Below are 13,741 nucleotides of genomic sequence, written 5' to 3'. Positions count from 1 at the left end.
ATGTGTATACATGTATATGTATGTGTGTGTATATATATATATATATATATATATATATATATATGTACAGTTATCGGGTTGCACAAGAAAAATCAGATCAAGAAGGGAAAAAAGAAAAACTGAGAAAAAATATGCAAGCAAATAACAGAGAGAGTGAGAATGGTATATTGTGTTCCATCCTTTGTTCCCGTGGTTCTCTCAAGGTGTAGATGGTTCTCTTTGTCACATTGCACAAGTGGTATGGTTTGAATCATCTCGATGTTGAAGAGAGCCACATCCATCAGAATTGATCATCATATCTGGTTCTGCTCATTTCACAAAGTCTTTCCAAGCCTCTCTGAAATAATCCTGCTGGGTTTCTTACAGAACATTAGTATTCCATAGCATTCATATACCACAACTTATTCAGCCATTCTCCAATTGATGGGCATCCACTCAATTTCCAGTTCCTTGCCACTACAAAGAAAGCTGCCACATTTTTTGCACATGTGGGTCCTGATTATTGCTACTTTATTAACATAGCTTTAGATTTGGTACTGCTAAGCCACCATCCTTTGTATTTTTTCCTTTAATTACCTTTATATTCTTGATCTTTTATTCTCTCAGATGAATTTTATTTTTTTCTAGTTCTATAAAATAATACTTTGGCAGCTTTATTGATATGGCCCTGAACAAGTAGACTAATTTAGGCAGAACTGTCATTTTTATTACATTAGTTCAGCCTAGCCATGAACAATTGACATTTTTCCAATTGTTTAAATCTGATTTTATTTGCATGAGAAATGTTTTACAAATGTTTTCATATAGTTCTTAGGTTTGTCTTGGCAGGTAGATCCTCAAATATTTTATTTTGTCTACAGTAATTTTAAATGGAATTTATCTCTTGCTGATGATTTGTTTAGCTTTATTTTATATCCTGCAACTTTACTAAAGTAGGTTTTTGGATGATTTTCTAGGATTCTCTAAGTATATCATCTTCAAAGAGTGACAGTTGTATCTCCTCATTGCCTATTCTAATTCCTTTAATTTCTTTCTTATTGCTAAAGCCAATTTTTCTAATACAATGTTGAATAAAAGTGGTGATAATGGGCATCCTTCTTTCACCTCTGATCTTACTGGGAATGCATCCAGCTTCTCTCCAATACAAAGAATGTTTCCTATAGATTTTAGATACTACTCATTATTTTAAGCAAAGTTCCCTTCATCCTTATATTTTTCAGTGTATTTAATAGGAATGGCTGCTGTTTTGTCAAAAACTTTTTCTGCATCTATTATATGATTTCTGTTGGTTTTGTTATTGATATGGTCAATTATGGTAATAATTTTCCTGCTGATAATTTGCTATAAATTCTTTGTCAATATTTTATTTAAAATTTTCCCATCGATATTCACCAGGGAGATTGGTGTGTAATTTTCTTTCTGTTTTGGCCCTTTCCAGTTTAGATAGCAGGGCCATATTTGTTTCAAAAAAGGAAACTTGGCAGAACTCTTTCTTTACCTATTTTTCCAAATAGTTTACATAGTATTGAATTGTTTTTTAAATGTCTGGCAGAATTCACTTGTGAATCCATCTGACCCTGAAGATTTCTTCTTAGGGAACTCATTAATAACTTCTTCTATTTCTTTTTTTCTAAAATGGGACTGTTTGAAGTATTTTATTTCTTCTCCTGTTAACCTAGGCAATTTATGTTTTTGTAAATATTCTTCCATTTCGATTAAATTGTCAGACTTGCTGCCATAAAGTTGGCAAAATAGTTCCTAATTATTGCTTTAATTTCTTTTTCATTGGTATTAAGTTCACCTCTTTCATTTTTGATGCTGATTTGTTTTCTTTCCTTTTTCAAATCAAATTAACTAAATCTTTATTTATTTATTTCATAAAACCAATTTTGTTTATTAGCGCAACAGTTTTCTTAGTTTCTATTTTATTAATCTCTCCTTTGAGTTTTAAAATTTCCAATTTGGTATTTAATTGGGGGGGGAATTAATTTGTTCTTTTTCTAGATTTTCAGCTGCATGCCTAATTCAATGATTTCCTTTTCTTCTTTTTTATTCATACAGCTACTTAGGAATATAAAATTTCCCTTAAGAGCTGCTTTGGCTGCATCCCATAGGTTTTACTATGTTGTCTCATTATTGTCATTTTCTTGGATGAAATTATGGATTGTTTTTGTGATTTGTTGTTTGACCTATTCATTCTTTACAATTAGATTATTTAATTTCCAATTGGGTTTTAGTCTACCTTTCCCTTTATTGAATATAATTTTTATTGCATTGTCGTCTAAAAAGGAAGCATCTACTATTTTTGCATTTGATTGAGGTTTTTATGCTTTAACACGATTGATTTTTGTTTAGGTGCCATGTACTGCCAAAAAAGAGGTATATTCCTTTCTGTCCCTATCCAGTTTTTTCTAGAGTTCTATCACATCTAGGATTCTAGGAACCTATTAACTTTCCTAGTTTATTTCTTGTTTATTTTGTGATTAGATTTGTCTAATTCAGAAAGGGGAAGGTCAAAATTTCACACAAGAATGATTCTGTTGTCTAGTTCTTCCTGTAACTGGCTTAAAATCTTCTCTAGGAATCTGTCTGCTCTACCATTTGGGGCATACACATTCAGTATTGTTACTTCTTTATTTCCTGTACCCTTTATCAAGTTGTACTTTCCTTCCCATACCCAATATGCTCATCCTTCTCCCTTTCCCCCCCCTTGATTATATCTTTTTGTGTGAATTAATTGTCCCATTATACCTCCCCTTTCCTTTTTCCAGTACAGACCTTTTTCTACTTCTTAATGTCTTTTTACTTTAATGTCATCACATCAGAATCCATTCATAACCACACCTTCAGGTCATGTGATGACAACCTTTGTCTAACCCAGGGACATGTTCAGTTCTCAAGAGTTATAGGTATTATTTACCCATCTAGGGATATAAACAAGATTAAATTTTAAATATATTCCCCCCACCCCAATCGTTTACCTTTTCTTGAGTACTGAGATTGTAAATTAAATTTTCTGCTTAAGTTCTGGTTTTTTCAATAGAAATTAATTGAAACTCTTATCTCCTCCCCTAAAACACAATGCTAAATCTCACTGGGTAGTTAATTCTTGGCTGTAACCCCAGGTCCTTTGCCTTCTGAAATATGGTATTCCAAACCCTGTAATCCTGGGTAATTGTATTTTTTCCCTTGAAATTATAGTTTGAGTTTTGCAACAATGTTCCTTGAGGTTTTTCTTGTGGCATCTCTTTCCAGAAGTAATCCATGGATTTTTTCAATGAGTATTTCCCATGTTTCTAGAATATTAGGTCAGTTTTCCTTAATGACATCTTGTAGAATGCTACCCAGGCTCTTTTTTGGTCATGGCCTTCAGTAAGCCAATAATTTTTAAATTATCTCTTCTGGATCTATTTTCTGGATCTATTTTCTGGATCAGCTGTTTTGCCAATGAGGTATTTCACATTTTCTTCCATTTTTTCATTGTTTTAGTTTGATTCTTGCTGTCTCATAAAGTCATTAGTTTCCATTTGCCCTTTTCTAGTTTTTAATGTATGATTTCCTTCAATTATCTTTTATATCTTTTTCCATTTGGTTTATTCTGTTTAAGTAGGTGTTTTCTTCAGACAATTTTTTTCTTTCCTTTTCCAAACTGTTAACGTCTCATTTCTTTTCTCATTTTTTAAAAATCTCTATTTGCCTTTTGAAGTCTTTTATGAGCATTTCCAAGAAGCCTCTTTGGGCTCGAGACCAATTTATCTCATCTGAGATTTTTTCTGTGGACATTCTGTCCTCATCTGAGTTTGTGTTTTGGTTTGCCCTGTCACCAAAATAGCTTTCCATTGTCAAGGTTCTTTTGTTTCTTGCTCATTCTCTTTTCTTCTGGCATTTCCTCTTTTTTACTTTTAAGGTGGAATTCTGTTGCTGGGGTCTCTATGCAGCTCTGAGCACAGGGGCCCCTTGTATTATAAAGGTGTGATTTTGCCTGCTCTGTTCAGGAAACAGCCTGGTTTCCCAGAGTTTGCCTTCTGATTTGGGACTGGGGACTGCCCCCGCCTCCCTCCTCCGATTTGCTCCTCTATTGAGCTACGACTGAGGGTCTTAACTGCTGATTTGCTTTGATTAAAACCTTCTTGCCTGATTTCCCAAAGCCTATCTCACCTGGACTGAACACCCTTTTCATTCTAGTGAGGCTGACCTTTCTTGACGTTTTTTCAGTCTCTCTTGAGCTGGAGAGTGGTTTCATTACATCAGACTCTGCTCAGAGGCTAGGTTTCATGTGGTTTTTGAGGGAAATTGGGAGAGCTTGAGTAGCTTCCTGACTTTACTCTGTCATCTTGGCTCCACCCTCGGAACTCAATATATAGAGAATTGGCTGAAATTTGTAAGAATATAAGCCATTCTGCAATTGACAAATGGTCAAAGGATATGAACAGTCTATTTTCAAATGAAGAAATTTAAAACCATTTCTAGTCATGTGAAAAAATGCTCTAAAAATCACTATTGATCAAAGAAAAATGCAAATTAAGACAACTCTTAGGTAGTACTACATACCTCTCAGATTGGCTAAAATGACAGGAAAACAATGATAAATGTTAGAGGGCATGTAGAAAGACTGGGGCACTAATACGTTGTTGGTGAAGTTATGAATCAATTGAACTATTCTGGCGAACAACTTGGAATTATGCCCAAAGGGCTATCAAAACGCAAACCCTTTGATCCAGCAGTTTCTACTAGGTCTATATCCCAAAGAGATAAAAGAGGGAAAGGGACCTACACATGCAAAAATGTTTGTAGCAGCCTTTTTGGCAGTGTAAAGGAACTGGAAACTGAGTGGATACCCATTAGCTGGGGAGTGGCTGAATTAAGTTATGGTATGTGAATGTGATGAAATATTATTGTTGTATAAGAAACGATCATGAGGATGATTTCAGAAAGTCTTGGAGAGACTTAGATAAAATGATGCTAAATAAAGTGTAGAACAAAGAGAAAATTGTACAGTGGCAACAATATTATTTAATGATCAACTCTGATGGACTTGGGTTCTTTTCAACAACGATGTGATTCAGGCCAATTCCAATAAATTTGTGATGGAGACAGCCATCTCCATTCAGAAAGAAGACTGAGGATTGAATGTGGGTCACAACATAGTATTTGCAATTTCTATTGTTGTTTGCTTGCCTTTTTTTTTCTTTATCATTTTTTCCCTTTTTGATCAGATTTTTCTTGTGAAAGATAAATGCAGACATATGTATAAAAGAATTGTACATGTTTAACATATATTGGATTAGATTGCTACCTAGGGGGAAGAGGGGAAGGGAAAGAGGGGAGAAAATCTGGGAAGACAGGGTTTTGCAAGGATGAATGGTGAAAACTATCTTTGCATGTATTTTGAAAATAAAAAACTTTTATTTAAAAAAAAAAATAAAATTTATTATCTTTACTTTGGCAACCCCTCCCCCCAAAAAAAATTAGATGTGGAAGGTGCTTTAGACGTGAAATGCTGCAAATACTCTTAAATAAGGTCACTTGTATAAAGGAAGGAAAAGGACCCACATGGGCAAAAATGTTTGTAGCAGCTCATTTTGTGGTAGAAAAGAATTAGAAAATGGGTGAATGCTCATCAAATGGAGAATAGCTAAACAAGCTGCCCTATATGAAGATTAAAAAAAAAAAAAAAAAAAAGCAGAGAAGTGTAATCTGACAGACTGGATTAGAGAAGAGAGAAGAAGATGGAAACAAGCAGACCAGTTTAGAGGCTATTACAACGGAGATAATGAGGACCTGAACTAAGCTAGTGAAACTCAGCAAACAAGGAAGAGAGAGATTTGAGAAATCTGGTAGAAGTGCAATTATTTTGCAAATGACTGAACACAGAGTCTGGGATAGAAAATTAGAGTTAAAGATGATTCTTCGGTTTTAAGTCTATATAACCTGACAATGAATGATGGTGTCATGCTCTTGAAAAAGAACAGGCTTTAGATCAGGGATGGGGAATGTCTAGCCTGCATAAGCCCCATGAAATTGTTTTGGCTCTGCCAGAGTCCACGGGCAACAACAACTAACTACTGTTTGAGTTCTCTAAGTTGAGAATTCTGTATGACCCAAGGATGTAATAAATATCCAAATATATCCAAATGACCTTTGGCAGAAAAAAAGGCTTCCCAATTCTATCTTAAATGATGAAGCTCAGTTTTAAATATTTTAAGTGTGAAATGGCAAATTTCTAAATAGAGAAGTGCAGTGGGCAACTGGAATGTGGGGGAAATTGGAACTAGATAGGTTTAGGAGTTAATAGCATAGAGATTGCAAATGAAAAGCCTTAAGTAAAAACTACACTTAAGAGTACTGAAAAAGAAGATAAAACATCAAAGGAATATGCATATGGACAGGAGAAAACCAAACAAATGAATGTCAAAGAAAGCCCATGAAAGAGAAAGTAACTAGGTGACCTGTCAAGTGTCAAATACTGCATTAAATTCAACAAGTCAAAAAACATATAACTATAAAATAATAATACCAGAAAAAAGAACACTGGGATTTGTTGGAATCTTTACAAAGTGTTAAGCTATTAGAGTTGATAGAGGCAATAATTATCTAATTTAGCATGGTTCAATATGATTGATTTGATCTTAGAAGGAGATATTTTGGGCCAGAACTTGAAACAAGGTACTAAGTACAACTGATAGAAATGATGCTTGTGTTCACACCTTTAGAGAGCTCATAGAAGCAAGAAATATTTAAGTACTCATTGGAGTTCACATGTTTGGGAGATTTCAGGGTTTAGAAAGAGATATCAGAATTCATATCTCCCTTGAAGTTCTTAGGGCCAGAGAGCATGCTGGGAGATATCCCACAATCCCACTCTCGGAGAAGTAGCATAAATACAGCTCCAGTGAGCCACTCAAGAGAGTGATTTGGGAACATTCCCAGGGGTCGGAGAGGAGCACTCTGCGAGGAAGCCCACAAGCCCTATGTTCGAGGCAAGAGAGATTCATAGTATCTTCTACCTTGGTGCTGGCTGGAGTCAGAAGGACAAACCTTTGGATTTGGAGACATTTGAGTGGAGATCTTAGAACCAAGTGGAGAGATAGGCCTCTGAGCTAACCGGGCTATATTGAAGGACACAATAAAAGATCTGAACTTTTATCAGCTGGCTGCGATTTTTTCTTGTTAAGTCTAACCTCTTAACAACTTATTCCAAAAGAAAAACACTATCATATGTACTGGATTATCAAACAGAGCACACCCTTTAACTCTACAATACCACTACTAGGTCTGTATGCCAAAAAGATCAAATAAAAAGAAGAGGATTTTTTTGTACAAATTATGTATAATACTATATAGTAGCACTTTTTGTAATGGCAAAAAATTAGAGGGTGAGGGAATGCCCATCAACTGGAGAACATTGAACAAGCTATGGTCTATTGTGTTATTAAAAAAAACCTGAGAAGATTTATATGAACTGATACTAAGAAAAGTGATTTAAAACTAATTTATATACTTAATGCCATCCCAATTAAACTGCCAAGAAATTATTTTATTAAATTGGAAAAATAACAAAATTCATTTGGAATAACAAAACAAATCAACATCAAAAGAACTAATTTAAAAATGTAAAAAGAGGTTTAGCAATAAAAGATCTTAAACTATAAGATAGTAATTATTAAAACTATTATTTTGGAAGTAAGCCAAAAATTATTAAACTACCTATTTTCTTTGATCCAGCATTACCACTATTAGGTCTATTTCCAAAGAAATAGAAAAGAACTTGTATTTTCTAAAATGTTTATAATAGCTTGATTTGTGGTGGGAAAGAACTGGAAATTATAGGAATACCCATCAATGGCTGAACAAGTTAAGGTATATAACTGCGATGGAATACTACTATGGTATAACAAGTGGTCAACTCAATGTTCTTAGAAAAATATAGAAAGACTTACATGATATAATGAAGAGTAAAGTAAGCAGAACCAAGAAGACATATGGAATAAAATCTATATTGTCATAAGGACAACTGTGAGGGAATGTTATTTTGTCTATTATAAATACCCAAATTAAATATAAAAGACATATGAAGAAAGAAGATATGAAGAACTGATAAACAGATGTATGTATAGAATGATTTTATATATAAAAACAATTAATTCCTTATGTTAGCTATCTCTAAGGTGGGGGAGGAAAGGAAAAAAAAAGAAATTTACAAGGTAACTTTATTATACATTTGAAAAGAACAGGAAGGTATACACAATAGATGTGCACTTTCATAAGCAATCATTTTTATTTAATGTTACAGAAATATTTATTTTATTTCAGAAATTAAAAATATTGTAATGATGATCAATGAATAATCAAGATGATGACAAAAATAACACCATAGAACTCATGATGAAAAATGCTATAAACCTTAAAAGAAAGAAGTGATGAATTCTGAATGCAGACTAAAGCATGCTTTTTCACTTTATTTACTTTGCCTTTTTTTTTTTTTTTTTTAACAATATGGCTAATATGGAAATATTTATTACTTCACATGTATACTTAATATATTATTTGCCTTCTCAATAGATGGGGAAGGGACAGGAGGAAGAGAATTTGGAACTCAAAATTTTAAAAGTGAAGGCTAAAAATAAATGAATAAATAACAAATATATATATATATATACTTTAAAAAGTAGTACAATACAAATTCATTTATCCACTGTTCTAATTTACCCAGACTCCCCAACCCTTTCCTCTCTCCTTTCAGTGGGAAGGGAAAAAAAGAACAGGGGCAGGGCAAGGCAAGTCTGGAAAAGAGTGACAAAATATGGTAGAAAGAGATTTGGAGAATAAAAGATCAATGATTAGAACCCATTTATCACTCCAGATTTTGTTTCTGTAGCTCCAGATCATCATCAGATGATCTGAACATACAAAAAAAAATCATACTTTACTTTCAGGTGTTTCTAATATCTTTGATTTCTGAAGAATGAATAAAAAAACCTTTGATTCAATGTAACATTCTTCCCCAACTCAAATGAGTTATATGAACTATTTTATAGAATGGAATTCTACAATAGTAATTATATACTGAACTCAGATACTTCCATTAATTATATCTAGGCACAAATTTTTCAAGCATGGTTAAAACATCCTGCTTCTATTCCAATAGCATACTTCACTCAAAATCATAACAAGGACTAGGGAAAGGAATATTATTATACAGCTTCTTATTTCTTAGAAACATTTCCATATAGAATCTTAAATTTAATGCTGAATAATTACATTACTAAAAAGAAAACTGTATAATTCAGAAAAAACAGGACATTCCTTTTTCTAAGTAATAGCTATTAAATGAGCATTAGAAAATAGCTTAATACATGTTAGTTTTAATTTCCAATTCTGATCATTATAGGATTTTTCAAGTGAGGATAAAGAGACACAATTTTTTATTCATAATAAAAGTCTATTCTTATTCAAAATTTTAACCCTATTACCAAAACCATTACCTACCATATTTGATTTCTAAGGTATGACTGTTATAGATTTAGCATATGACCTTCAGTAAGTCATCAGTCTATATACATTCAACATAATAAATATGCATGAAAGGACTTGAAGTTTGAGATCTATAAAGAAATAGTGCTGACATGAAACATGATAATCACCTCATCTTCTTTATTTAGCTTCATTATTTATTATATTGTATTACAGAATTAAATATTCTATTGAAAAAATGGAATATAATACTCATTTTTCTTAGTTCTACCTGTTTCAAAATTAAAAAGCCATTATTACATATAGGAAATGTATACATAATTTGGGCAATTGCTCTATAATATATAGTTCTCCCAATAAAAAGACTCTTTTCTATAAAAACTAAGCCAAAGTCAGAATAAGTCCTAAACAATGTCACATTAGAATGAGAATATCAAAAGATAGCAAAATACTTGCCTGTTTCAAAATTATCCTGAAGTTTCCTTATGTGAAGTTTCTTTTCACATTTCTATTAAAAAACAAAAAAAACCCAACAATTAAGCTCTTTATAGAAACCCAGAAACATAATTCTAACATCACTAAATAGGAAGGATACATTACTAATGATAAAATTTTCAAATTAAATTCTCCATGACAATTATGTTCTCTTCAAACAACAAAACCCCAAACTACTTCTTATTAATACTGTCTACACGGATAGATCTAGTTAATACTATTCAAGGATAAATAATATATGGCATTTAAGTTGGATTTTCCTTGGTGTCAGTACTAGGAGATTCAAAACGTCACCTCTGATGTCGTTTAAGAAAATCTAATACACAAAAAGATGAAATTTAAAAATCAATTATTCAAAAGAATTACTTAATTTACCACAAGAGTCAAAAGGTTTTCCTAGTGAATTTTAAAGTAAGCATTTAAAAAATGTATTTACATGAAATGTCTCAAGAATATTGTCATTTGAGAAGCAGCACAAAAAAAACTGTCAACTTCAGAGTCCAAAAGTTTTGGGTTCAAATCCCACTATGACTGTGGGAAAGCCAATAAACTTTGAAATGCTCCAGGAAATTCTCTCTAAGACCAGAAATTACATTAGCAGTAGTTTCCTTATCTGATAGTTTCCTATACTAACAAATGCATAATTGATAGATCAATAGATAACACACAAACATGTATAATATCAGCAAATTATTACATTTTGTAACACACACACACACACACACTCTCCCAAAATTCTTAGTGCAAACCAATATAAGCTTTTATATAAGTCATCATATAAACTTTTATGTAGGGAAATAAATTATATTCTGCAATGTCTATATCAGTATCTATATAAATAGGCATAAAATCCTACATTTACATAATACTTAATATATGAAGTAATTTCACCCAAGTCTCACAAAAAAGCAACTTGCTGCTAAGTTTACTAACTCCAAAAGCAATATTTTTCCCATTCTATGTGAAAGTCCACAACATTTAATAAAGCTTAACTGATTGCCCATGTCCCACTTATTTGATGAATTTGTATGAATAAATGTCTTATCTTCCACAGAATCCAGACAAATATGTAATTAGTCTAGTCAAAGTGATATTGTGGAGAGACCTTACTAAGTGAGCCTCAGAAAAAAAGTTTGTTCCAAGTAGTTCTAATTACTAGTTCTATAGGGTTCCTAATTCTATTTTCAAGTTACAATGAGAACCCTATAAAGAACCCTGGCCTGGTTTGAGCAGGAAACAGTCAATAATCTCAGCAATTGTAGGCAGAGAAATCACTGAAGAAAACAAACAATAAAAATACTACCTCCCCATCAGTCACATCAAACTAAACTGTCTTGGACTTTCTTTGAAGCTGGCACTGATTGACCACTCTGATTCCACAAGTATTTCTTTACTAATTTATACACACTATACTACACCACAGATTTATGACTCCATTAGACTGTGAGCTTCTTAAAAGCAGGAAACTGGTCTTTTTGACTTCCTTTATATCCATTTTTTAGGCCAGCAGTGAACAAATAGTATATACTAATAAATGCTTGTTTCTAGCAAGGCCACTTTTCTCCTAACAACTTCTGATTAGGGATCTGGCAACAAATCTCAGCTAAGGACTGGTCTAGAGGCACAAAGAAATGAAGAAAATAAAGGACAACAGGTAAATCAGTTCCCTTTCACTTCTCCCTCCCCCGCCCAATATTGCTCTACGATATAATGGGACCTTTTTCTTTTTTGAGAGGAAAGAAGACTGCATTTTAATAAATGCATGCTCAGCATGTCTCAGAGCAGCCAAATTCCTGACAATTTCTTTTACTTTTATTCCAATAGTATTTTATTTTTCCAATTACATGTAAAGATAGTTTTCAACATTCATCTTTGTAAGCCTTGCTATTAAAATTTTTTTTTTCTCATTCCCTTCTCCCCAAATCAGCAAGTAATCTGATATAATTATCTGTTAGAATTCTTACAAGGTGCTAAATTGGAATTGATAGAGACAATGGTTGTTTAGCAGGGTGCTTAAAAGTTCTCTAGATGTACTTAGTACTTATTAGGTTCACACCTTTAAGAGAGCACGCATAATCTAAGAGCCTCAACTAGGATGCACTTCAGGAGATTAACAAGGCAGGATTCAGTCAAGGAGATTCACAAGTCAGAGACTGCAGTCTGGCAGAATGAAGGAAGTCAGAGAAGTGGTGGCAGGCTGTCCTGGGGAGAACACTGAAACCAAGATTCGGAAGGCCTCCAGAAAATTAGCAGAGCCCCAAGTGAAGGAGATAAGACAATAAAGGATTTGAACCTATAACTCCTGGTTGCATTCAGGGTGATTACTCTGAACTGAAACTAAGGCTGCCTCCAGAAGCCCCCCAAGAAACCTGCTCTTGGAGAACATTTTATTTTAGAGAAAAACATTACAATTATCCATGTGTAATCATTTTAAACATGTCTTAATATTGATCATGCTGTAAAAGAAAAATCACAACAAAAGGGAAAAGCCACAAAGAAAAAATAGCAAATAAACAAGAAAAGTGAAAATTGTATGCTTCAATCCATAGTCAGTCTCCATAGTTCTCTCTCTGGATGAGAATGGCATTTTCTATTCCAAGTCTATCAGATTGTCTTAGATCACAATATTGCTGAGAAGAGCTAAGATCATAGTTGATAATCATATAATCTTGTTACATGGTGCACAATGGTGTTCTAGTTTAGATCACTCAGCATCAGTTCATGTTAAATCTTTCTAATCTTTTCTGAAATCAGCCACCTCATCATTTTTTATAGAGCAATAATATTCCATTACATTCAAAGACTTTAAGTTATTTGGTCATTTCCCCACTGATAGGCACAGTGGGACCTTAATGATGCTCATTGTTATAAGCCAGAACTAAAACCCATTTAATGGCTAGCTAACTCTATCAATTTTGGGGAGGTTTGTTTTTTTTTTTTTTTTTTTTTTTACCAATATAATTAAACACCATAGAACTTTATATGACAAGCAATGTTTCTAAATTCATGTAAAAGAGCTATTATAACTTTCAGTTTTAAAAACAGGTAATCACTAACTTTTGTCAATTTGTTGAGTTGAATTTCTAAGTAAAATATTTTCTACCCTCATATTTGCAAAGAAAATATGTTAGACAGAATAGCTGAAATAACCTTGTAAATAGAACATTGAAAATTTTATTCTTAGGTTAAGCACTGTAGTTTTAACCAGATAGTATCATTTTGCCTCTTACCAATGTATGGTTCTGCTGCTTAGGCTGCTGACTGTGAACTACATTTGTTCTCTTCTTTTGGTTAGGGGAGTCTTGATACTGTCTTCTGCCATTTCCTCTTATATTCTGATTCTGCTATTCCAAAAAGAGAAATTATATTGAAGCATGAATCATTGAATAAGGGAAATATCAAATTAACATCCTTATAAATCATGAATGTCTGATGGTATGAGAATTTAACAAATCCCCAAAGAATTTCACACTATACTACACATTATATGATTGCTGTACTTCTTTAGATAGGACAATAATTTCCAAAGAAAGTTTAAAGATTTCCAAAGATCTGATAGAATATTTACAAGGGTCTCTATCAATCTTCTAGAATCTTGACTTTCCTTCATCTTGGCACCAGATTCTAGTTATTGATATAAAATGAAAGAAATGACTATGTAAAAGAAACAGTCAAGAGATTTAGAAATTTTAAACTAGTTGCCAAAGAGGCTCATTTGGAAGAAAGAAATAAGAAAATATTGCTATGATCTTGTAAAAATCCAAGAATACAA

The 13,741-nt window shown here is 32.8% G+C and overlaps 1 protein-coding gene across 2 annotated transcripts in view; it reads right to left on the bottom strand.

The window, feature by feature from the left end:
• Positions 1-13,741, bottom strand: part of DCP2 (decapping mRNA 2) — a 77,137-nt gene that overhangs the window by 6,367 nt on the left and 57,029 nt on the right. The window contains exons 9-10 of one of the 2 annotated variants that reach the window (XM_031943732.1): positions 13,200-13,313; positions 9,931-9,982 (exon numbers count right to left, since the gene is read on the bottom strand). In XM_031943732.1, coding sequence (XP_031799592.1) covers positions 9,931-9,982; positions 13,200-13,313 — 166 coding nt within the window. The remainder of the gene's footprint in view (positions 1-9,930; positions 9,983-13,199; positions 13,314-13,741) is intronic. The other variant, XM_031943742.1, reaches the window with a different exon arrangement.

Source organism: Sarcophilus harrisii, chromosome 1 (genome assembly GCF_902635505.1).
Source record: "Sarcophilus harrisii chromosome 1, mSarHar1.11, whole genome shotgun sequence".
Taxonomy (NCBI): Eukaryota; Metazoa; Chordata; class Mammalia; order Dasyuromorphia; family Dasyuridae; genus Sarcophilus; species Sarcophilus harrisii.
This window is presented reverse-complemented; position numbering and strand designations above follow the sequence as displayed.